General features: G+C 40.7%; 1 protein-coding gene across 1 annotated transcript; it reads right to left on the bottom strand.

The window, feature by feature from the left end:
- Positions 1 to 1,674: 1,674 nt before the first annotated feature.
- fam210b (family with sequence similarity 210 member B) lies at positions 1,675 to 25,227 on the bottom strand. Its single transcript, XM_017712876.2, has 3 exons — positions 24,589 to 25,227; positions 12,989 to 13,161; positions 1,675 to 2,637 (listed from the first exon to the last, which is right to left on the bottom strand). The coding sequence occupies exons 1-3, from the start codon at positions 25,141 to 25,143 to the stop codon at positions 2,421 to 2,423; spliced, it is 945 nt and encodes a 314-aa protein (XP_017568365.1). The 5' UTR covers positions 25,144 to 25,227; the 3' UTR covers positions 1,675 to 2,420.
- Between the last annotated feature and the right edge of the window lie 1,411 nt (positions 25,228 to 26,638).

Genomic DNA, 26,638 nt, shown 5'->3' with positions numbered 1-26,638 from the left:
CTGGGAACCAGGTAGACCCCCAGATATAATGTGCGCTGCCGCATAGCACATATTGTTTGGTCTAAGGAACATGACAAAGAGTTCCCTAGATTCCAATCTGATTAAGAGTCAGTGGGATGCACTGCATTTACAGTGCCTCCACCTCACAACTTACAGGGCTAAAAGTATCTGCTGCTAACATCTTTGTGCTGATAATACAGGTCAGAACTGTTTTGGTGGCATGCAGATAACCAACAACAAATTAGGCAGAGAAATTTTGCTCATCAATGTATATCCATCTATCCATCCATCCATCCATTATCTTCCGCTTCTCCGGGGTTTGGGTCACGGGGGCAGCATCCTAAGCAATGAGGCCCAGACCTCCCTTTCCCCAGCCACTTCCACTAGCTCTCCAAGGGGGATTCCGAGGTGCTCCCAGGCCAGCTGGGCGATATAGTCCCGCCAGCATGTCCTGGGTCTTCCCCGGGGTCTCCTCCTAACCAGATGCCTGAACCACCTCAGCTGGCTCCTCTCGACGTGAAGAAGCACCAGCTCTACTCTGAGTCCCTCCCGGATGACCGAACTTCTCCCCCTATCACTAAGGGAGAGTCCAGCCACCCTGCGGAGGAAACTCATTTCGGCCGCTTGTATTCGCGATCTTATTCTTTCGGTCATTACCCAAAGCTCATGACCATAGGTGAGGGTGGGAACGTAGATCGACCGGTAAATCGAGAGCCTTGCCTTGTGGCTCAGCTCTTTCTTTACCACAACAGACCGGTAAAGAGCCCGCATCACTGCTGACCCAGCACCAATCCGCCTGTCAATCTCCCGCTCCCTTGTACCATCACTCGTGAACAAGACCCTAAGATACTTGAACTCCTCCACTTGAGGCAAGAGCCTATACCTAACCCAGAGAGGGTTCTCCGCGGCCTGATGTCCCCAATAGGACCACATCATCTGCAAACAGCAGCGATGTGACCCTGAGATCACCAAACCGGACACCCTCCATCCCCTGACTGCGCCTAGAAATTCTATCCATAAAAATTATGAATAGAATCGGTGACAAAGGACAAATTTACATATTTCAGCCACACATACACACATATTTTGTAAGCCGCTTCTTCTTCTGAGTCGTCGGGGGTGCCGGAGCCTATCCCATTGGTCATCGGGCGGAAGGCCGTTTACACCCTGGACAGGTCGCCAGTCCATCGCAGGGCATATTTCTGCCGCACAATGGCAAGATCTACAGCACATACCCACAATACATCTGTTATTATCTTTGTATCTATTCAACTATTAAATAGGAAGTGTGAATGCAAAGTAACTCAGTGAGAAGCTTACAACACCTAGACCAGTCTAACAATATTTTGATAATAGTAAGAATAAGTGTTAGCTAAAAATGTTCATTTAAACCACACTATTAGTTTTTTTTAAGATTTTCTATATGTAAAAAAACATTGTAGACCATATAAACAACCAGTATTTCAAACCAACCATGCTTTAAAAAAAATTAATTAATTTTATTACTTCATAAGGGACAAATTAGGCTAAATGGCTCTATACGTACTAGTACAAACAATGAGGCCTAAAGTGTGTGTAGGAAGAACATACGATTTCTAAACAAATCAAAACTTTATCATAACTGTATAATAGAACAGTACACATATACAAAATACAATACACAATACAAAAGTCTAATTAACTCTTTATTCATCCAAACAATGAGACCAAAATATTCTCTAGAAAAATGTAAGATTTCTAAACAAAGTTTATTGTAATAGTGTAGTAATTTGGGAAAAAAAAAAAAAAAATTCACAATATACTCAAAGTTGCACTAAACATTTTTGCTCAAAACAAAGAAAATCTTGGAAAAAAGAAAAAAACATTTTCCATTTCAGTCATATCAAATGCAGTAGAATCACAATGCTTAATACAAAACTAGAGCCACATATCTTTATTGCCAGCAAAATCATCCTAACACAGATTTTTACAGTTCTGCATGCCCCCATTATCTTGTCCAATTTTTAATTTCAATCTTTTTTAAATACAAACTCTAAAATCTTAAAGCAGTTTTACAATTAATTATATGTTAATGTAATTACAAGTAATTACATGTTTACATGGTCTAATTTAAAAAAGTGCAAAATGTACACCTTATATACAAATTGTTTTTTGAAATGTTGTTGAAAAAAAACTATTCACTTGTATTCACTAATCGGTACATCTCTGGCCATGTGAGTGACGTGTGGCTATTGAATGTTAACATGAGCAATAGCCAGAATACAATTCAATTTCATAGTGGTAGCAAATTTCATTGTTTGGCTGTAGCACTGAAAAATCACTGCATATGTGACAGTGTGCCACTCTAGGCCCTTGAATTTGAAGTTAGAAAAAAGGTGAATGTACAGTCTACCACTGAAACATTTGTTAGAGCTTCAAGTTCATGGATTAGTTGGTGGAGGTTTAAAGAGTCCAGTCTTCCTGAGGTATCGTACTATGAGTGGTACAGACACAAGAGTGATGCTGATCCGAAGGGGGGCAAACAGCTTGTGAATGGCATATGCTAGAACAAATGTGCTTGTGCCAGCAGCCATCTTCGACTGAACCACAGATTCACTGAATCCCATCTTACACAGCACAACAGCCATATCGATCCCACTGAGGAGAGGAACAGACATGAATAAATGTTAAATATATAAAAGAGCTTTTAAAAATTGTAATATGTAACACAAGGACAAAACCTTTTGTTACTTAATACAAGAAGGAAGAGCACAGTTGTAGAGGCATAATAGAGACTTGGCATCTATGGCAGCAGGGCCAGCTACAGCGAAACAGTGTCTTTAGTTGTGTCTTCATTGAAAAATAATGCAGAAGGGTCTCCAATACCAATTGAGAACATGAATTACACGTTTGAAAACATTTAAGGTGGGTTTCATAAAGACTATGCAAGAATTTCCAGTGGATAATCTGGCAATTTGGATTTTTATAAGCTATGGAAATCATTTTAAGGGCGGCACGGTGGCGTGGTGGGTAGCGCTGTCGCCTCACAGCTAGGAGGGCCTGGGTTTGACTCTCCGGCCTGCCGACCGGGGTCCTCTCTGTGTTCTCCCTGTGTCTGCGTGGGTTTCCTCCGGGTTCTCCGGTTTCCTCCCACAGTCCAAAGACATGCAGTCAGGCCAATTGGATGTGCTAAATTGCCCCTGGGTGTGAGTGACTGTCTGTGTCTGTCTGTCTGCCCTGCGATGGACTGGCGACCCATCCAGGGTGTATCCTGCCTTCCGCCCGAAGACTGCTGGGATAGGCTCCAGCACCCCCCCGCGACCCTGATGGAGAAGCGGCTTAGAAGATGGATGGATGGATGGATGGATGGATGGAAATCATTTTCTAGGTCTGACTGAGAAAATATTCTGGTGTCTACATTATCCATCAATATTAGTGAACAGCAGGATGATGCAAGCAGAAAGGAATAGATGTTTGAGGCAGAACTGTACAGCTAGGAAAAAACAATGTGCAGTGGATCAATGGGTATATGTTTGTCCCATGGCACCCCTCATAAATACTGTTAGGGAGCTGAACCTGACAAAGAAAGAAAAAAATGACCTTCACAAAGTAGCTGGGCTGTCGAACAGCTGAGGGCATGAAACACATTAATGCCTGCTTCAAGTGGCAAGTGGCAAGGCTGGAGGGTGATCCAGATGAAAAATTCAGAGAATACAGTATTGTTTTCTGTAAAGCTGCTTTTTGACAATGCCTGCTGAAAGAGCATTAGATAAACATACTTTTACTTGACTACATAAGCTTGATTTCACTACATGAAAAGGATCCTATATAGCACCAAGCACAATGTCAAACTTATAACAATAAAAGGTGTCATGTAGAACCCATTCCAAAAGGAGTCCATATAAAACCATCTACAGCACATTCTCCATCAATTTACAGAACACTTTCTTGATGCAATGAACACTTTAATTATGCAAATGGTCCTTAGAGTGTTCATGGTTCTATATAGAACAATTTTCTTTGCTGAAGAACTCAGTGAAGAAGAAGAGTGTGTAGGGAATGCTACAATGAAGTCCCTTGGTACACCATGCCTCAAACACTACATCATAAGAAAACAAATAGCTGCATTCAAAATGACATATGGTATATGACAAAGTACATACTAACTGACTGTTCAAGGGGTATGTACCTTCACTATGTAAATGTGCAGTAGCCACACATCCTTGGATCTGTGTTGCATCATCACTAGTGCCATAGTTTTAAAAGCTTGACTCATCAAAATGAGCAAGAATACTTCAACAATAACAAATAAAAAAAAATCACTAAGATACTAGATGAAAATGTGCGGCTTGTCCCCATTAGTTCCTTCTTTGTCAGTTAAGCTCAGTATGCTCCTTTTAAGTGCACCTCTGTGTTTTTCAAATGAAATTGCTTACCTTTTTCCATGGGCCCGTTTCCACTGCAATCTTGACTACAGATCATTAAAAACTGTATCCACTGTTCCTACTGACACATTCAGTGTTTTTCTACAAAGCAGAAGTTGAAACATGCTTTAAAAAAGCCAAACACCCAATACTTAAAAGAAACCAGCCATTAGGGGTGTACTTTGTGTACTTCCGGTGCCGGTTCCAAGCCCGGATAAATGGTGAGGGTTGCGTCAGGAAGGGCATCCGGCATAAAACTTGTGCCAAAACTATCATGCGGATCACAAATATGATTGCCATACCAGATCGGTCGAGGCCTGGGTTAACAATGACCGCCTCCGGTGCTGTTGACCAGCAGGGTGCCGGTGGAAATTGGACTACTGTAGGTCGAAGACCATCAAAGAGGAGAGGAGGAAGGCGGGTTAGAAGGCAGCAAGAGAGAAGGAAAGGCAGGAGTGTAGAGGTTAGAGTAGGGACTCTGAACATAGGGACAATGACTGGTAAAGGCAGAGAGCTTGCAGACATGATGGAGAGAAGGAAGGTAGATTTTCTGTGTGTCCAGGAGACCAGATGGAAAGGAAGTAAGGCCAGGAACATTGGAGGTGGATTCAAACTGTTCTATCATGGTGTAGAGAGGAAGAGAAATGGAGTAGGGATAATCCTAAAGGAACAGCTTGTGAAAAGTGTAAAGAGAGTGTAAGACAGGATCATGAGCCTGAAGTTGGAGGTTGATGGTGTAATTTTGAATGTGGTCAGTTCATATGCACCACAGGTTGTTTGTCAGTTAGAGGAGAAAGAGGAATTTTGGAGTAAGATGGATGAAGTGGTAGATGGTGTCCCTAGAGAGGAGAGATTAGTGATTGGTGCAGACTTCAATGGACATGTTGGTGAAGGGAACAGAGGGGATGAAGAGGTGCTGGGTATGTATGGTGTGAAAGACAGAAATGCAGAAAGTCAGATGGTTGTAGATTTTGCAAAGAGAATGGAAATGGCTGTGGTGAACACGTATTTTCAGAAGTGGGAAGAACACAGGGTGACATACAAGAGTGGAGGGAGGTGCACACAGGTGGATTATATCCTTAGCAGGAGATGCCACCTAAAGGAGATTGTAAAGTGGTGCCAGGGGAAAGTGTATCAAGGCAGCATAGGGTGGTTGTCTGTAGAATGAGGTTAGAAACAAAGAAGAGGAAGAGAGTGAAGACAGAGCCAAAGATTAGATGGTGGAAGCTGAAGGAGGAGGATGGTTGCAGGCAGTTCAGGGAAAAATTGCAACAGGCCCTTGGGGGCAGTGAGGAGCTACCTGAGGACTGGGAAACTACAGCTAAGGTGGTGAGAGAAACTGGGAAAAATGTGTTGGGTGTTTCGTCTGGTCAGAGGAAAGAAGACAAGGAAAGTTGGTGGTGGAATGAGGAAGTCCAGGAGAGTATTCAGAAGAAGAAGGCAGCTAAGAAAAAGTGGGATAACCAGAGAGATGTAGGAAGTAGGCAGTAGGCATGGACCATGATGTTTGCAAATGACATTGTAATCTGTGGTGAGAGTAGAGAGCAGGTGGAAGAGAATCTGGAGGTGGAGGTTTGCACTGGAGAGGAGAGGAATGAAGGTCAGTAGAGACAAGACGGAATACATGTGTGTGAATGAGAGGGGAGGCAGGTGGAAAGATGAAGATGCAAGGAGTAGAGGACATAAAGGTGGATGACTTCAAATATCTTGGGTCAACCATCCAGAGCAATGGACAATGTAGAAAAGAGGTGAAGAGGGTGCAGGCAGGATGGAGTGGGTGGAGACAGATGTCAGGGCTGATGTGTGACAGAAGGTTAGCAGCAAGAGTGAAAGAGAAGGTTTACAAGACAGTAATGCATCCTGCTATGATGTGTGGTTTGGAGACTGTGGCTCTATCTAAAAGACAGGAGGCTGAGCTGGAGGTGGCAGAGATGAAGATGCTGAGATTTTCATTGGGAGTGACAAGGTTGGACAATATTAGAAATGAGCAGATCAGAGGGACAGTGAAGGTGGAGCAGTTTGGAGATAAAGTCAGAGAGGCCAGGTTGAGATGGTTTGGACATGTGTTGAGGAGGAATAGTGGATATATTGGGCAAAGAATGTTGGAGATGGAGCTGCCGGGTAGAAGGAGAAGAGGTAGACCTCAGAGAAGGTTTATGGATGTAGTGAAGGTGGACATGGAGATGGTTGGTGTAAAAGTAGAGGAGGCAATGGATAGGGCAAGATGGAGGCAGATGATCCGCTGTGGCGACCCCTAAAGGGAGCAGCCGAAAGAAGAAGACCCAATATTTAAAAGAAAGGATTTCAGTTAGGGAATATTGGGAGAGCAGATGTCAGAAATTATAGGTCTAATTCAATAGCCCAGAAAATCTTTAATTAAAATATACTATAACTTGCACACACATTCAAACATTTTTCATAAAATATGAAAAAATATTTTCTCTCTCAGCTCCTATTCTCTTTTCTGTCCATGTCTCCAGGTCTCCTCTCTCCCTCACTTTCTGGTATTTTTCTTTTTTGACCGTTCTTCCAGAAGCGCATTTGTGAGGTCAGACACTGATGTTGGACCAGAAGGCCTGGCTCACAGTCTCCGCTCTAATTAATCGCAAAGGTGTTCTATCGGGTTGAGATCAAGACTCTGTGCAGGCCATTCAAGTTCTTCCACACAAAACTCACACATACATGCCTTATGGGCCGTGCTTTGTGCACTGGTGCGCAGTCATGTTGGAACAGGAAGGGGGCGTCCCCAAACTGTTCCCACAGGGAGCATGAAATTGTCCAAAATCTCTTGGTGCTGAAGCATTAAGAGTACCTTTCACTGGAACTAAGGGGCCAAGCCAAAGTCCTGAAAAACAACACCACACCTTTACTGTTTTCTGGCAACCGCCAAACTCCTTGCCAGATGTGATTTGTCACTCCAGAGAACACGTCTCCACTGCTCTAGAGTCCAGTGGCGGCGCTTTACACCACTGCATTGGATGCTTTGCATTGCACTTGGTGATGTAACGCTTGGATGCAGCTCATGTGGAGAAAGTCCCTTCAGGAAATTTTCATGTCCAGAGCCCCATTACTCAAATCTCTTGTACTGTAGATGCTTCTTGTACAGGTGATGGCTGCTGTTGCCTGCTAGAAGGTCTTGGACTCATCTAGAGAGTACCACAAAGGTACAAACAAAAGTTGGATCTCTGTTCAGAGCTCATTATTGCAAGGCTAAAGATTTGTGTTGCTGTGCTAGCTGTTGATGTTGCTGAGTTTATCATAACAGAGACTGATACAAAAATAGATGCTGTCAACATGGTTATAGATAGTAGACTAGCCTTGGGAAACATCTTCACTGATAAAGAAGATTCCATGTCTCTATATCAGTAATCAAGTCAAACGAATAAGGAGGTACTCAACTTCCACAACAATGGCATTATGTAACCAGCGAGCACAATCCAATTGACAGTGCTAAAACATCTGTTTCAGCAGCAGACAGAAGGACTTTCAAGCTCAGAAGATCGTACATGTGTACGATGTTCTCAAGTAGGAATACATCGTATCACTGTTAGAAGTACTCAGCTTGGATACCAATGCTTTCAGTGTTTCTCCACCTGGAGACCTCTGAAGCACACTACTGCATGCACTATCCACATTGCCTGTCTGTTTAAGAAAGTGGCAGATGATCATTAAGGTCATTGCAAAGGTTGGCATCTCCACCATACATAAAGCTCATTTCATGTCCACACAACAGCAGAGATGGTCATCATTAGAAGCATGCAGGAAGAAACCTTCACAAAGAACTTCAATGTAGGAAAGACGACAAGAAAGAAGCATTCCAAAGGACAGTCCTCTAAGAACACTGAATCCTTTCATCGATAAGGATGGCTTAAAAAGGGCAAGTCAGTGACAATAGCTGCCTTACACACAATTGGTGAGCTTCTGCCTGTGATATTCTTAACTAACTAGAGATGAAGCACCAATCTACCTCAGGGTGGCCCTGTAGCATACTGTTTCATTCATTTGGTCCATCATAGCCTAGGAATAGGAATATGTCCATGTATACGCTTCAATCGGAATAGCCTAATCCGATTGAGGCCATTCGGAACACAATTCCTATCCAATTGAAAAAGGTGGGTAATCCTGTAAATAATCCATTAAATAGAAAAATAATAGCCATGTAAATGCCTGTATCTGCATTTCCAATCGGAATGTGTATTTATAATGTATTTATAACATATGTAAGTAATATATATATATATAATTTATAACAAAAGTTTATAAGCTCAACATGGCGGGAGCAGAAACTGATCTGCAGAGGAGACTTTATGCTTCGAAAAAGACAGCGGTGGGACAGGCGTCCTGCATATGTGTCTCACAACACACAGTCTTCCTCTTGCCCTTTAATAAACTGTGTGGTACATTTTTCTGAGTCTGACATCATTTTAAAGCAATTAAAAACACAAGCGCACCTGCTGAAAACTCACCTCACATAATGTTGGCCGTCATGGTAACATTTACTCTAAGCGCTACTCCATGCACGCGTGTCATTTTGAATAGAATTACTTGTAGTGAGCATGTAAACTTTCATCAGACTGTTGAAGAGTGTACACCTGAGTCTTAATCTGTAATCTGAATGTATTTAATCGGATTGGCAAAAAACTTTGCATGTGAAATGGCCAATGACTACCTCATGCTGTAAATGATATGGCAGTGTGACTGCTGCAGTTCGCAAAAACAACTTGATTCAGTGTTTTCTGACTTGTGATTAACCTTGTTTTTTTGCCTCTCTTTTTTTCTACAGTTGGTTGAAACATGCAATGTGTTGATGTATGATTCAGAACCTCTAGTATTCAAATGAGACAGTTTGCTGCTGATGTAATTTAAGTTGCGAGTTATAGAAAAATGTAAATTCTAGCAGGCACAGCAGTTTCTATGCGGTAGTTAGAGAATCTGACCCAATGTTGATTTGTGAGTAGGATTTGTGTCTTAAAAACACACATTGTTGCAGGTTTGGCCAGTGAAGAGGAAATAATACATTTTCTAGTTATGACTGTATATGTATGCTGGGGAAACTGGGGCCATGTCTAGTGTGCAAAATACCTGGCTGCCAACTCACTGACCATTTTGACACTAAGGCTAGCTTCAATGGCAACAAAAACCTTTGATTTAACAATTCTTTGTTTTTTCTAGTTAAAGTCGCTATTTTGCAAAGGATCTAATGGGTGAACCAAGAAATAAGCTTGCTGATTGATCTAGACAAAGTATCGTTGCTAGTTACCAATAGATCATGCTGAGTTACTAATAGTCATGCTGATAATGGGAATAAATTGCTAATATCTACAGTCAGTTCACTGTAATAATATAAAGACAGTAATTTGGAGCAGCAGCATTTTGCAAACTAGCATTCTGTGATAGGAAGCCCGTTTTAGTGCTGACACTAAGGGATTCATGAGCAGAAACAACAAAAGACAGACCCCAGAACTTAGTCAACCATGAAAAGTTGACTTGATTCCTTTTTTAGTTATTAAACATTACTGTATCAATTATCTCATAGCAGCAGTAACTCATAGCCGGCAGTAATTAGATGTATTTTCCACTCTTCACTGTGTTAGGTTAGGTCAGATATGCTGCATTATTTCACTTAACTGCACAACAATTCAAATTCAATGTTTTTCTGACACACCGGATTCGGCTCAAGAAGTGCTCAATAATCAGTTGATGAGCTGGATCAGGTGTTCTAATGTAAAAGTTAAAACGGTGCAGAGCTGTAGGTCTCCAGAAGCATGGCTAATAAATTCTAATTCAAACAGCTCAAAAGCTCACCTACTTAGTTCTTTGGTGGATACAGCTTTGCTAGGTAGTGCTTGCAAAACATAGCTGCAAACAGCTAAGTTTACCAAATACACTTCTATTTTCAATTTTACAAGAATGACACGGGACCCTGAGTATGTGCTCAATTAAGAAATATGACAAACAGTGCTCATAAGATCAGACATGTCATCGTAATCCTCTCTGGCAGTAATACATGTTCAAGGCAGACCATGCCTCACAGAGTAGGGGCAGCTGTGTGTTCAGACGATGGTGACATTTTGATACTTATTTTGCTCGTGATTTTTATAATTTTATTTGACACTTTTGGCACATAATTAACTCCATAGAACTGCGTTGATCACTATATTCTTCATGATCTGTTATAGATTTATAGTTGGCAATAGAATTGGTCATACTAAAGAGCTCAGTGACACTGAGCAAGGCATTTTTTATAAGATGCTACCTTTCTAATAACTCAGTTAATCAAGTTGCTATTATCATGAAGCATAGATGTTCAAAGAACAACAGCTCAGTCACGTAGCACTTGCCTCACAAAGTCACAGAAGAGGGTAAAGTGCTAAAGTCTGGGAGTCAGAAAAGAGCAGGGCTAGTCAGCAGGACTCAGACTTGCTGTTAGAAGCTCCAGGTGCCTCAGGGAGAGCTAGCATGCCCTCGACTCTGGCAGTAGAGCCCTCACAGTGGGCCGAATAGGTGGAATCTCAGTGACGTAGCTACAAAGCTAAAGCTACCCCATGATGATGTTCAATGCTCTTATCTCCCATTCACGTGTCCAACAGGTTAGACCCACACAGTGAGACACCCTCTGAGACGCCTGTTAAAAGAGCTATGGCTATAAGGCTGGGTTACTCTAATGCCCTGCTGTCTAGATGTTCGAGCATAAGTCTTTACAAGCTTCAGTTAGTCCAGAACGCTGCAGCCAGAGTCCTCACAAGAACCAGAAACTTTGACCATATCAGCCAAGTTTTATCAAACCTACACTGTTGCCACTTAAATTCTGCATTGAGTACAAAATTATTTTACTGACATGTAAAGCTCTAAATAAACTCGCTCCTCTGTATCTGAGTGCAATTCTCTCATACTATGAACCATCACGCCTACTTAGATCACAAGGGGCTTGCTTACTATTAATTAGTACAAAGTTACATCAAGGGTTGAGCCATCTCATACAAAGCTCCCCAACTATGAAATAATCTTCCAGTCAGTGCTCGGGACTCTGATACAACCTCAGTCTTTAAGTCTAGCCTAAAAAAGTACTTGTTTAGTCAAGCCTTTGGTAATTAGTGTTCCCTGTTAGATAAAAGGTGCAGATATGGGGGTTCATGGACATTATAGACTATTACGGTAAACTAGAAGTGCTGGTGCTATTGTCCCACTCTCACATGTTCACTCAAGTTTGCTGACGGTGGAACGGAGGGGTGCTGACATCTCAGGGAGGCCTCATGTCTCCGTTACCTTTCTGGTTTCTCCCTTTTAGTTAGGCTGTTATAGCTAGACCTGCCAGAGTCTCTGCTGCACTCTGTTAATACTATAAACTGTAATCAGTCACTCTTTATAGAATTAACTCTCTGTGTGTTTTCTTTTTCTTTGCCGAGTTGAACAGCTGCCCATGCGCGGTGGTCTTCTGCCTTGATCGGGGTGCCCAATGCTTGCCAGCCTTCTGGCCCGTTTTGACCACCATGCAGCTTCACACTCTACAACCCAGTACAAACCTCTCCTGCATGAACTGACCCTCCTGATGCTGTTGCTGTATAAACCTAAACTATTTTATACTAATGCTGTTTGCTATCTGGTGTCAACCAGAGGAGGATGGGTTCCCCTTTTGAGTCTTGGTTCATCCCAAGGTTTCTTCCTCTTGCTTTTAAGGAGTTTTTCCTTGCCACTGTTTCCACTGGCTTGCTCATGGGGGCTTTGGCCCTGATTTTTCTCTAAAGCTGCTTGTAAAAAGTGCTATAAAAACTTTGACTTGACTTGGAAATATGGTGTAAAATAGCACATATGCCAATAGAAGTGTGTGTTTTGGGAGCTAAAGTTAATGCGAAAATCCATCCTATTTCATGTTCAGCTTTGAAGCCACTGGTGCGTTAAAATTCAGAACATGGACAAAGTTTTCTGTTTATTTTCTGTTTTCTGTCTATTTAAATTTAGACTTGACTTTTTTATTTAATTAAAGGAAAACATTTATATTTGTTATATTTTATTGCTAGTAATTTGCACATCCTTGGTTTTAAATTTTGAAAGATACTGTAGTTTTATTTATTTTTGTATTAGCAGGAAAGATCATTAGAACGGTTATGAAGTTATTCAGCTTTGTTGTCTTGACTGTTAGTTAGCAAGTGCATAAAACAACCTCAAGCTAAATTTAAAAGCTGATAGCTACATACGAGTTATTTGGTAATGTAGGGATTCATAATCTGAATAATCGATTATTCGTTTCAGTAATCGATAGATTGATCAATTTAATCATTTGTTACAGCCCTACACAGAACATTTCAGAGATGTGCAGTACAACACCTTGGAAGGTTGCTTAGATGCTGTATATGAATGTTGCTCTTCAAACAAATAAGTTCACACCTCACAATTAAGATATAGACAACCTTTTCACAAGTATTTTTTGAGTATAGTCACAATAACCATATGTGACAAAAACATTAAATTTATACAAAAAGAAAAATTTGTTTGGGAGAATCACCTTGTGTTATAAATATATAAAAAACTAAAATTAAATTAGATGAGAGATAAATGAGAGAAGAAAAAAAAACCTGACATCTCACCTAGACACAGCAAGGTAGAAAAATCCAAGGGAAATCAGGGATATTCCGATGTGAAATGACACACCAACAGCACCATATTCCTTAAAAACCTTCTTCAACTGCATTGTTTTATTTTGATTTTTTTCATTCTCGGGCTCTTCATCCCCCCTTTTTGGGCTCCTAGAAGGCTGGACCTAATGAGGCAGAGAATTAAAAGTGTTGAGCAGATATTCATATAATTAATAACTAACAACAAGGCTTTTAATTGAACAAAATCATTACTTGTGCATGGTTACTTTGCAAGTGCATAATGTGTAAATGATGTGATTACAAAGAGGTAAAAGACTGAGATGGTTAGTATGTTCTGCTTTAGTGTGCAATGGAGAAGACAATGACACCACTGACTTAATTCACTCAGTACTCAATTTTCTCACCTGTTGCAGTTTCTCTTTAGCAAAACCTGGTATCCATCAGATGTAACTGCCTTTTTGCTAAATCGGTCAGAGGCCTAATGCATATGACAGTAAAAATCCCTTTTTTGGGGGCTAAAAACAAAATTTATGGAGTACATTAATGGACACCAACCGTCCTGGAGATCTACCTTCCAGCAGATTTTATCATCAACTCATATTTAACATGTCCCATTTAACTATCAAGGACATCTAAAGGCAATCCTAAGATGGACCCGATAGGGATTTTTAGGCTTGTAGCTAAAGTACCAGGAAGGTAGCACTGGTTACTACTGCAGTTCAGGGTTATATTTTTTGTTTGCTACAACATGTGCACTTTTGACTATTTATTAAATAAACAAACGTGAAGTAATAATTTTAATGTATGTTTGGCCTATTCAAATATCTAAGTTTAAAAGAATATACAGTAAGTGTTTGATTGCAGTTGTTGCTTCTAAAGGTGGCATAACCAGTTACTATAAAACAGATCGTTCCACTCCTAAAATCTAATCTAATCCACAATACACCTATGACCGCTTCACAACAGCTCAATTTAGTATTACTACCACCTTTGTGCTCTTAATGGAATAATCTTTGATTCACACGCTGCTTGCATGGACCACCGAGTGTACTGATGTAAGAACCTCTTTTCTGTTTAAACTGAGGGGCTGGCAACTTATGTTGTTAACTAGAGCTAGGCTGCTCAGCTAGCTAACAGGCTAAAAGATAGCCAATAGCCTGAACAACTCCATCATTACTATCACAGCCTTGAATTAAAGTATTTATGGTATGATTAACTGCAAATCGGCAGTATGAAAATCTACATAAAATTTCACTTGAATGGATTACATGCTGCTAATGGTGTTTTACTCAGAAACAGCATCAAACCCAGGTTGACCCCAAACGGCTCAATACTCCCTAAATAGTTTGCTAGCTCTGAATCTTTAGAAATTCTAGCCTCTACAGCCAAATAATGCATCATTTATCAAGCTCAGATGTGGAGTCTCAAATGACTATTTCTTAACTGTATTTTGTACCGTTGGAGTGCAGGATTCAATATTTCAATTCCTACGTAGTGCACTATGTAGGGAGCCATTCAGCACCAGAGCAAGAAGAGAGGCACCGCTACATTGGTGCTTAAAAAGACTTGTGGCAGTAATCTGGTGACCAAAAAGTACTTATAAAGCAAAAAAAAAAACGAACATTCTCCTCATTCATGGTTACTTGGTAACATTACCATACTCTAAAAGAACTACATTTCTTGATGGAATACTTGTAAATTATTATAAATAATACATTTTTTCTGAAAAAGTGTGTATTTAAATCAAATTTCATGTTGGCCACCATTTAAAGCAATAAGCCATTTGAGACCATGAGTTACTGCGATTTTATCACAGGGAAGGGAGTTTTAGTTCTAAGAACATCCTACCTGTGATAAAATCACAGTAACCCGTGGCTTTACTGCTTTACTACCCAGTATATTCATTTACAGTACAACTGCTCTTCAGTTTATTCTTGCATATCATCCTAATGAACAAGCATTACAATCACTGAATTTCAAACATCATTTCCACACCCTTAACTGTAAACTGAACACTACCCCAAGATCTTTTTCTCTTCCTGCCCTGTTTGAGGTTGCCTGTTCCCAGTAGCTCCATGTCTGCATCTTTTGTTTTTTGTAAATAGTTCATTTTACCCACTTTTCTTTCCTTTGTGGATATTCTTCTTCTTTCAGCTGCTCCCTTTAGGGGTCGCCACAGCGGATCATCTGCCTCCATCTTGCCCTATCCATTGCCTCCTCTATTTTCACGCCAACCATCTCCATGTCCACCTTCACTACATCCATAAACCTTCTCTGAGGTCTACCTCTTCTCCTTCTACCCGGCAGCTCCATCTCCAACATTCTTGGCCCAATATATCCACTATTCCTCCTCAACACATGTCCAAACCATCTCAACCTGGCCTCTCTGGCTTTATCTCCAAACTGCTCCACCTTCACCGTCCCTCTGATCTGCTCATTTCTAATCTTGTCCATCCTTGTCACTCCCAACTAAAATCTCAGCATCTTCATCTCCGCCACCTCCAGCTCAGCCTCCTGTCTTTTAGACAGAGCCACACATAGAGAGACACAGTCTCCAAACCACACATCATAGTTTTCTTTCCTTTGTGGATATCGATGACTAATCTAAAGCTTTTAAACAACTTTTTAAATACTTTTATTGACTTCTTAAAAGATAGTTCAACTAAATTTTGAGACTACAACTGAACTTTGCACCCTCGCTGTGTGTACATTAGGAATCATCTGATCGCGCTGGGGAAGCTGGCGGCAGCAGCCAGTGTTTCCAGCGGAGCTGAGACATCCTTACCCGGGGTTGCAGAGAGAGACAGATACAAGCAGCAAAAAAACTGAGATACAAACTGAACGTTCCTGCAATAATGTGAGCGTATGGTCACTGGCTGATAAAATGGATGAACACAAACACAATGGGACCAGCAATGCATTTCATGCATTCATGAGTCATGGCTGACCCCGTGCGTACCTGACTCTCGTGTTCATCTGTACGGCTATACTTCTGTGAGGGTGGACAGAGACCCTTAGAGCTGAAAAACACATGTGTAGAGAGGCCTAAAAGACATTACTGGCTTCAAACAATGCAGCCCTCTTCCAGCAGAGGGTAAGCTTGAATGGGTAACTGAGTGAAAAATTGTTTGTGCAGGTTAACCGTGGCTCCTCTCCTGCTCCACTGTGTCTGTCTCCAACACAGATTAACACACCTGCACAACAATGCCATGGACAATCCACAGCCTCACCTTACTCCACCACAGCCATTCACACCTTTGACCATCAGTAACCACTGTCGGCAATCAACGCCTCTCACCTACCCCTCACAAATGGAATGTCCAGTGATGGTACACTCACTACTGAACAACTGAAGAAGGAACTGAAGAAAACTCTACTCTAGCAAAGCAGCAGGACCTGATGGCATTGAACCTAGGGTGCAGGATGTCACTGGAATGTATGATGCAGTTATCAACCTGCTGGACAGAACATACTTTCACTTGGACACATCAGGCAGCACTGTGAGAAACATGTTTTTCGATGTCTCCAGTGTATTCAGCACCATATAGCCTGTGCTGTTAGGGGAGAAGCTGTGGCAGATGCAGCTAGATGAATCTATTAACTCATACATAATGGACTATCTGACTGGATGACCTCAATATGTGCGACTGCGGGGCTGTCTCGGACAAGGCTGAGTGCAGTAACAGGGCACCCTTGGGGAGTATATTAGTGCCATTCCTGTTTCAACCTGTACATCCCTGACTTCAGGTACAACACAGAGTCATGTCATCTGCAAAAAGTCTGATGACACAGCCATTGTGAGGTGCATGAGGAATAAACAGGAGGAACAATACAGGAAGCTGGTGAAGGAGTTTGTTGACTGGTGCAAGCTGAACCAGCTGCAGCTAAACTTCAGTACGACTAAGGAAATGGTGTTGGACTTTAGGAAGTCCAAACCTGTCCCCGTCACTTTTCACCATTGATGTAGTAGACATGGAGGTGGTGGAGACCTACCAAGTATTTGGGTGTGCACTTGGACAACAAACTTTACATAATTTCCCCTAAAAATCAGATCTGCAGATAAACAGTGTCATATTAGTAAAAAAAAAAGACATGGGGACAGATTTACTAGAAGAGGTTTTAATTACTTACAGGGGGTAGGAGGTTTAGTGGGTCATCTACTTTAAACTTCTGGTCAAATGAAAACAGACAATTTCATAATTAACATTTTAACAGCAAAATATAAAGTGTATAGAAGAATTAAAGTATAGAAGTCTGTGGTTTGGTACACAGCCAAAATGTTTTAATCATTCACTGATTCTGGTTCAAATTGCGTTTTATTAAGTCAAAATTATTTATTAGCTCAAAAGTTCAACTTACTAAATCAAATAATGACTGATCACTAGAGAAAGTGCATATGAACATATCTAAGTACTTTGTGTGATATATGTCAACAAAAAAGGTTAGGACAAAAAGTAATTAATTTAAGTTTCTATTCTATTCTATTCTATTTCAAATCATGTTCATTTTAGTTGAACCTGAAGGTTGAAGCTGAACCTGAGTGCGTTTGGAATTCATGTGATATTGTACAATGCCTGTTTAATTTGACTGAGCATGTACTGCTCCATTGGGAAATATATGATTTGAACTTGATGAGCATATCCTCTTGGCTATGCACAGTGAAACACTGGCAGTGACATTTTTTTAACAGAAGCCACTGTGTGAACAAAATAGTGAAGGAACTTTAATGACCAGCTTTAGTAATGCAAGGACATTAGAGTCAAATGGTTTTGATGCAGTTTGGGAAAGAAAACTGTCAACTCAATATTTAGACAAAAACTGCACTTAAAACAATTTGATGAGTGCAAAATATACTCAATTATTTTATTTCTTTTATTTAATTAAAAATAATGACATGCATGCACATTTTTTCACTTAAAGTGACAAACTTTGATAAACTTTAATAACCAAATGTTAACTGTTTCTTTTCTCTGCCTCTCAGCACCGAGAACCATGTGAGCAACAAAAATAAGACAAAGTTTTCTCAGGCATGAAACAGAGCAGTCAGAAGTTATCATTACCCTTCTTGAATCAAAATAAGGTTTGCCATGGTGCAAAACCTTAGTAAATCTGCTCCTTATGTTATTATAAGATAAATGTACATGTGATGCTGTGTTACTGTGCCAAAATACGAGTACAAAAGAAAGGAGAAACAGACTTAAAATTACAGCAGGAAGGATCACACAGCCTAGCTATTTTGCTAAAGTTGTTTTTTTCATTCTGTCTTTTTCTGTCTGGTCTGTATATTTTAAAGGCATAAGAAACATATACCACAATTTGAAAATTGGAAATAATATTTTATGTATGTGGAGTAAATGGTCATAACCAGTGGTTATAAAATCACCCAGACAAAGCTTCAATAAATGACTTATTTATAGAACTAACAGGGTAAATGAAGTACCAAATCATAAGCTTTAATTGATGATCAACATATAGCAGTCAAATGCATGAATTTAACCATAATTTCTAACCATTAACCATAAATTAACCATTTTCTCTCTAACCTATTGGTAATTAGCAAAGATACTTTCTCTAGATAGACAGAGCACTTTTTGTAAGTCGCTTTGAATAAGAGGGTCTGCTAAATGCTATAAATGTAAATAATGATGCTGTAGCTTAACAGCAACCAACTGGACTAGGTTTGTGTTGAAAAAAGGAGGTTAGTAAACCTATGGGACACAAATATGCAGTAATAAGCAAACGCAAAGGGAATACAAAGAATAAAAGCCTGCAGAAACTAACCCAGGCATCCAATGAGCATGGGTGAAGCTTTAGCCTTACTTTGGAGGATGGGCAATTGCCTCTGGGTGGTCTGGGGTAGAGCCAGTTGAAATGGGAGATTCAAACTGGAGCTTCACGTTGGTCCACAGAACAGATGGGTTTGGGAGCCAGGCTTCATGCGCTGGCTCTTGAGAGGCACCACAGACTGGCTTGCCTTGTGCTGAGAGGGTCACGGTCACTTGGGTCAAGTTTAGATGCAGATTCGACACTGTCATAAGACGCAACCTCTGCCACAAGTGATTTCACAAGTTTGAGAATTTTTGTTCAGCTATATCTCTCAACTCAACTGGGCTATTATTATGAAATGGAAGCCTCTACGAGCAACAACAGCTTAGCCACGAAGCTCTACACCACATACACTCACAGAGTGTGGCAGCCACTCACTAGACTCTGGAGCAGTGGAAATGTATTCTGTGGAGTGACGAGTCACTCTTCTCTATCCTGACCTCAACCCCACTGAACACCTTTGGTATGAGCTAGATGAGAGATTGCAAGCCAGGCCTTCTTGTCTAACATCAGTGTCTGATCTCACAATGTTCTTCTAGATCAATGGCCAAAAAATCTCACGGAAACACTCAAAAATCTTGTAAGAATCCTTCCCAGAAAAGTGGTAGTTGTAGCTGCAAAGGAGGAAAAAACTCCATATTAACACCTACTGATTTAGAATGTGATGTCATAAAAACTTTTTATTGATTGATTAATCACATTCCTGTGGTACATTCATATGGCTCTTGAATGGTGTTGAAATATGAATAGAAGGCAGGTATACTAAAGTATACCAATTATAAATATTGTTAAAATATATTACAATGCAAGTACAGTTTATCCCATTATCCCAGTCAATCAACTCAAATTCTTAATTACAAAGCAAAGGACTGTAAACCCATGTCTGTGAAAATCAATCTCTCTTGTGCATGCAAGCAGATTTGGGCAGAGCAGGACCAGGCTCCTCAATGGCATTTTTAAATATTACAAAAGTAGTCTGTCTCGTCCTTTTAATCTGGTTAATCCGGTGTAACTATTCTGAGACCTGAAAACTATTCTGAGACCAAAACCAGGATACAAATGTCCATAGACTTATGTTGTGGTTCTGGAAGACAGAATCACAACATCCACCCCCTCCAAACGCAACCCACTGGCACTGCAGATGGTGCAGCCTGTTGAGCTCTCATTACATTACTAATCATTACACAATTAACACTGTAGCACACGTAAATAACAGCGCAGTTATTCTATTTAAAGTTGGAGCAAGTTGCTCCAGCAGTTGGCATCTACCCTAAATACCACAATCTTTAATTCAGACACTGTTTTGAATTGGCTTTATAACAGGCATTGCTTTCACCAGGGTTGCTAACTTTGGTGTGTAAGGTAACTGTGTGAGATTTTCCATTTTTCATGCATATTCACTGTTACACTGCTTAAAACATTAATCTCAACCACAGTTCAAAGTAATTAATGTGTGGACCCATTCTTAAACAAACCTTCAGGATCTCCCATCTATTCTACATTTGCACTCTGACAGAGCTCCAGGCACCTTAATAAGCAAGTAAGAACACGAAACACGTGGTACATGCATGCTACAGGCTTGGTTTGAAATGTATTTTGAGGTCTGTTTTTGTTTCTTCTAGTTAGCTTCTAGGTTTTCAAATACCATAACTAGTTGTTTTGTGTAAAGGCAGGGATAGCGACATGGTGTTTACTGTAATTGTGCTTAATTTGAATAAACCACTGCATGTTCTAGTATTGACATAGCGTGATTACTTTTTTCCAGGAGTAATAAAATCCCATTACATTTTGTAAAAAGAAATCTATAATGTATAATAGATAACCTTGGCGGTAGGTGTACAGAATATGAAACGAAAAAACAAACAGGAATTAAAACTTGAACTAATTAGTAGCTCAGCTTAGGAATTTAGCACTTGTGCGCAACATATGAACAAAATGTGAATAGGGTTTTGTGGGTTGAGGCAAAGAAATGTAAATAAAGAAGGCAATAAATGCATTCACTGAGGCATCAAGGCTTATGATGTAGTAGTCTAACTTGGGGGCTCTAACATGCACTATATTGCCAAAAGTATTCGCTTGTCTGCCTTCACACGCATTTGAACTTGAGTGACATCCCATTCTTAATCCACAGGGTTTAATATGTCGGCCCACCTTTTGCAGCTATAACAGCTTCAACTCTTCTAGGAAGGCTTTCCACAAGGTTTAGGAGTGTGTTTATGGGAATTTTTGACCATTTGCCCAGAAGCACATTTGTGAGGTCAGACGCTGATGTTGGACAAGAAGGCCTGGCTCGCAGTCTCCGCACTAATTCATCCCAAAGGTGTTTTATCGGGTTGAGGTCAGGACTCTGTGCAGGCCAACCAAGTTCTTTATGGACCTTGCTTTGTGCACTGATGCGCAGTCATGTTGGAACAGGAAGGGGCCATCCCCAAATTGTTCCAACAAAGTTGGGAGCATGAAACTGTCCAAAATCTCGTGATTCATCACTCCAGAGAACACGCCTCCGCTGCTCTAGAGTCCAGTGGCGGTGCTTTACATCACTGCATTCGACTCTTTGCACTGCGCTTGGTGATGTAAGGCTTGAATGCAGTTACTATGCATGAAGCTCTCTACGCTGTTCTTTGGCTAATCTGAAGGCCACATGAAGTTTGGAGGTCTGCAGTGATTGTCTCTGCACCTCAGCATCCGCTGACCCCGCTCTGTTATTTTATGTGGCCGACCACTTCGTAGCTGAGTTGGTGTCGTTCACAATCGCTTCAACTTTGTTATAATACCACTGACAGTTGACTGTGGAATATTTAGTAGTGAGGAAATTTCACAACTGGACTTGTTGGACAGGTGGCATCTGATCACGGTACCATGCCAGAATTCACTCAGCTACTGAAAGCGACCCATTCTTTCACAAACATTTGTAGAAGCAATCTGTATGCCTAGACACTTGGTTTAATACACTTGTTCTTTGTATGTATGGTGGCAGAACAATTAGATTTGCTTATATTTGGGCACTTCACCTTGCTCTCACCAGCTGTGCTAGTGACATGATTTTTTTTAATCAGGTTGCTATCAACCTCTGGTTCAACATGAGTATGTATACCTTAGCTAGTTAAATTAAGTTTTAGACATGTTTCTATGCTTGGCTTCACTAGAAAGATACTGTAGGTTATTGTATGATATTTATCTGAATTTACAACCGTTATATACTCCGTAGATATTGGGTACACATTAACTTGTGAAATAAATTAATGAAAACTGGCTAATAATTGCTTAGCAATTCACATAGCTAATCTCTATGGTAACTAAAACAACTTGGTGACAGACTTTATAGCTCAAATGCACTTAGGCCTACATTCATTACAATGTCATCTTATAATCTATGAAAGGGTAATGTCATCACCTTCCCAATCAACCTTCCCAACTTTGAAAAACTATTTATTATTTTTTGCTATTTTCTGAGTGGTAATAAGTTTATTTTTGTCATAAATAATTGTGTTATTGATCATCTAAAATGCATTGCGTTCCTATAGGCCGTTTTGATGGTGTGAGTGTCAGAGCTCCTCCATCACATTATCTTAGCAACTAGGCACTTCTTCACACATGTGGTACACACAGGGTGAGTGAACTGATAAACCCATTTGAAGCTGCTCTCAGCAATCCAAGTAAAGCTGTTCATACCTTTGATAGGTTAATTATTTTCTCTGGTTCTAATCTTTTATATCAGTAATCTTGTATAATTTGACAGTTGACTTTGCATGTTTTGCAACCTGCCTTGCCACTGGTTGAGTGATTATGCATCTCCAGGCAAGTTATAGGTGATTTGCTGCTATTCCCTGGAGTTGGCATAAAATATCTTACAGAAGGAAACACAGTTAGTTTTATATAGCTACCAAGATAAATCTTGGTGGTTCATTAAAAACAGCAACCCTAAACCCCAGTGCATGCTGCCTCCACTGTCGAGCCCAGCCTATCTATCACCATCAAGCAAAGCGTTACTGTCTGTGTCATGGGCAGCAAACTTCCGTCCTCCACAAAATGCATGTACACACTGTTTAGAAGAGAGCGCTTGAATAAGATGGTGGTTTTTTTTTGGGTTTTTTTTTTAAAACATGCCTCACGTATTCCTCACATTAGATGTCTGCACAGCCAAAATAAAAGTGTGAGTATCATGCAACTACTGTGTCAGAACCAGATAGAAAAGAACAGGTATTATGCTTAGGCAAAATGAGGGGAAAGGGGATGAGGTGGGTCTTCTGATTAGGCTATTTGTTCAATAAGATCCCAAACGTGCAGAAACATTAAGCATTAAAAACTGACATCATTCTTTCACAAATTCACAAATAAGTTTTCCTTTACTGTGTTGATCTGTAGGCCTCTGTTCATAAACATACACTAACCCAAACTAATTTACTATAAAATGAAAGTGTTTGTATGAATTCAGAAAAAAGAAACATGCCAGTCACGACTGCATATGTGGACATATTTCTATACTGTGGTCTGTTTACACAAAGTTAGGTTAGTTCATCATTTAGGTAGACGTAGGTGCTCCCAAATTTTTATGCTGCTGCACTGATGTTGAACCGTGTGCTGCACTGGGTCGGTATGATGCTCTGCACTTCTTTTGTTTTGACATGTTACATTTTTATACACACAAAAACCAAAAGGAACAGCAGATTTCTCACAATGTAATGGAGTAAAAAATCGCCCAAAATGGAAATACTTCAGTAAAGTACAGATACACGAAAAAACTACTGTAACGAATTACATTTACTTAGTTACTGTCCACCAGTGGTATCTACACTGACTTTTGTATCTAGCAGTATCCGAGCTCAGGAGCGTCTTTCTCTCTAACCTATTGGTAACTAGCAAAGATCTGTCTCTAGACAGACAAAGCACTTCTTGTAAGTCGCTCTGGATAAGAGTGTCTGCTAAATGCTGTAAATGCAGTTCACACAAATGCTGATTGCTCATCATAAAATTTAAGCCAAAATTTTACAGAGTTCACATGCCCATCCAAAGTAACACCTCTGGGTATGACCTACTTCAGCATGCTGTAGTGTTGAATACTCATACTTTAAATTATATCTACTTTATATTATTCACTGACAATCCATACAATTCTTTGCCAAATCCCGAAAAAGACATGTTGTGTATTTTTAACTTAAATCATAAACCTAACCTCGCAATTTGCATTGTTTTCAGAATCCAGCAGTGAAGCGAAGGTTCTCTGCGTTTTACCTTACGCAGTTTCAGAATTTAAAAATACGACAAAAATTTGATTCAAGCATCTTACAGTTGACGACAAAATGTTGAAAAATAATGTTTTAATAAGGAATACTCGGCATACTGCCGTATCAACCAGTCGTCTCAGAGTGAAGACATGGAGTGGACTTCAGGGCAGGAACACAGCAACACGCATGTTACACAACTACGACCCGACGCAGTTCCACCAACCATGGCCTAGTGCACACACTGAACTACTGACTGTACTGTCCAGTAAACAACCTCACCACAGCCTCACCACAAACTGTTTCACTGTTTTTTTCCAGTTGCAAAATGGGCGTCGTTTTTATCTCTAGCACCACGCAACGCTAACAGAACGGCTCGAAGCTACACCCCTGCTTAACTGGCCCGACCAGCTAGGAGGAAGGCAGCTATGATAAGACAAACTAAACGCAGAAGCAGCTAAACCACCTGAGAAAATGAATGGAAATGTACGCGTTATGTAATCCCAATAATCAGCTGCCAGTTAGCTGATAACACCTTTTTACCTTGGTGTCCTCAATGGCTGGTTCTCCCTTCGCTGGTCCGTGCTTAGCACTGGTGGATAAAGCTCTTGATAAGACCTTATCTATGGATGAACGAGTGGTATCCATTTCGGGAGACCGCAAAAAAACATGAATGGTCTTCTGTCCCTTGCTCAGCCGTGGAAAACAGATGATGGTGAATTCGAAAGTCGGTGATGAATCCGATTTCAAGACAGACGTCGAGATCTCCTGAGCCCGGGTCACTTGTCCTGCAGCCAAACTAAATTGACGTCCAGCGCTTTTGACAATATTATCGCCTAGCGCTTCACTAACCACACATAAAGCATGGCTATCATTTATACATCGATCCTGAGCTCGAGGACAACAAATTCCCTGAAGTTTGTTTCGCAATGTCCATGTACCCGCTCGCGGTAGGTTTGTTCCAAGTCGTGCTGTTCCCGCGACGTTAAAACGAAATTTACATATAACAGACCGAACAGATCTCGCTCCTCCACAAAAAAACATTGTCGCTTCGCTTCCTACCCTGAATGGCGACTGACCCGCGCTTGTAAGACTCATAGTACCCTACAATAATATAAACTGCAAGTCATGGCCAGCAGAGCAATAGGATTTCCCTATTCCAAACCCCAAGCACATTCCCACTTGGCGAGGACACGCCTCTGCCAATAGCAGTGCAGTATTTAGAGGGGAAACTTGCTGTTTCATGTAGGCTAAATATGAATATTCTAAGCCTTGGTGTGTTGTTGCAATGGCAGGGCAAAATTATTGAGGTAAGTATTCTCGGTGCTTGTTTTTGTTCACAATCAGCAGCTTTAAACAGTGGCAGAAGCCTTTCGGATTTCTTTTACTTTGCTTAAAAATGCCACAGGCAGCACATACCACAGCTCTGAGTACCAAATCTAACTGAGTATTTATATAGACGCAGAAATGAAAGAGAGAGACAGCTGGTCAGTGCTAGCTTGAATTAAATCATGGATGATGAGAATTACAAGGTTTAGGCCTGGTTAAAAAATATAACACTCCAGCGCTCAGCCATGGTTGTTTACAATGTCCACATCACTATTTAAGTGAGCAAAGACTATAAACATAAGATAATAAACACTTGATTTTATAGAAATTCTGTTTAGTGTAAAGCCGGCCTAAGATTTAGAATTGTTCAGAGAATTGTTTTAAAAACCAGGCATCTAAAGTTCTTACCCAGGCAAAATTTCCATGTGGGTCCCACATGGGTTAAAAATGGACAGTCAATTGGTCCCCCCTTTCTGCAGTTTAGTTGGGGCCCATAAAATTTTTTCCTCAGTTCCATATGGGCTCCATAAGTGTTAGCTCATGTGGACAACTTATGGGGCCACGCTGGGCTGCAAGTGGGACCAGTGGATGATTGTTCACACTGGCCCCACCTAAGTTAAGTGATACTTTTCAAATCCCACAACTGGGGAAATTCCACCTCCGCATTTAACCCATCCGTGAAGTGAAAAACCACATACACACTAGTGAATACACACACACACTAGGGGGCAGTGAGCACACTTGCCCGGAGCGGTGGGCAGCCCTATCCACAGCACCCAGGGAGCAATTGGGGGTTGGGTGTCTCGCTGAAGGACACCTCAGTCATGGACTGTCGGTGCTGGGGATCAAACCGGCAACCTTCCAGCCACAGGGCTAGTTCCCTAACCCCCAGCCCATGACTTGCAGCCCAGCTTGGCCCCATATGGGTCCCTTACTGTGTCCCCTTATATGGGCTAATAATGGGACCAAGGGAGGCTACAAATGGGGTTCTTATGGGTAATATGGACATTAAACCTGGGCACCAAGTGGGTTATCACATGTATTATGTACAGTGGCCATGGGCCAACATGCAAATTTCTCTGAAATTTTAAATTGCTCTAACATGTTCGCACTGTGTAATTGACAACAGGCACTGGCAACTTTTCTAATACAACGTCATGAAACACAAAATGCCAAGTATGTTTTCATACTGCAAATCAATTTATTTTATTTATTTTAATACATTCAATTTGATATTATACAAAACACTGTGTACTACAAAATT

This window comes from Pygocentrus nattereri, chromosome 30 (assembly GCF_015220715.1).
Source record: "Pygocentrus nattereri isolate fPygNat1 chromosome 30, fPygNat1.pri, whole genome shotgun sequence".
Classification (NCBI taxonomy): domain Eukaryota; kingdom Metazoa; phylum Chordata; class Actinopteri; order Characiformes; family Serrasalmidae; genus Pygocentrus; species Pygocentrus nattereri.
This window is presented reverse-complemented; position numbering and strand designations above follow the sequence as displayed.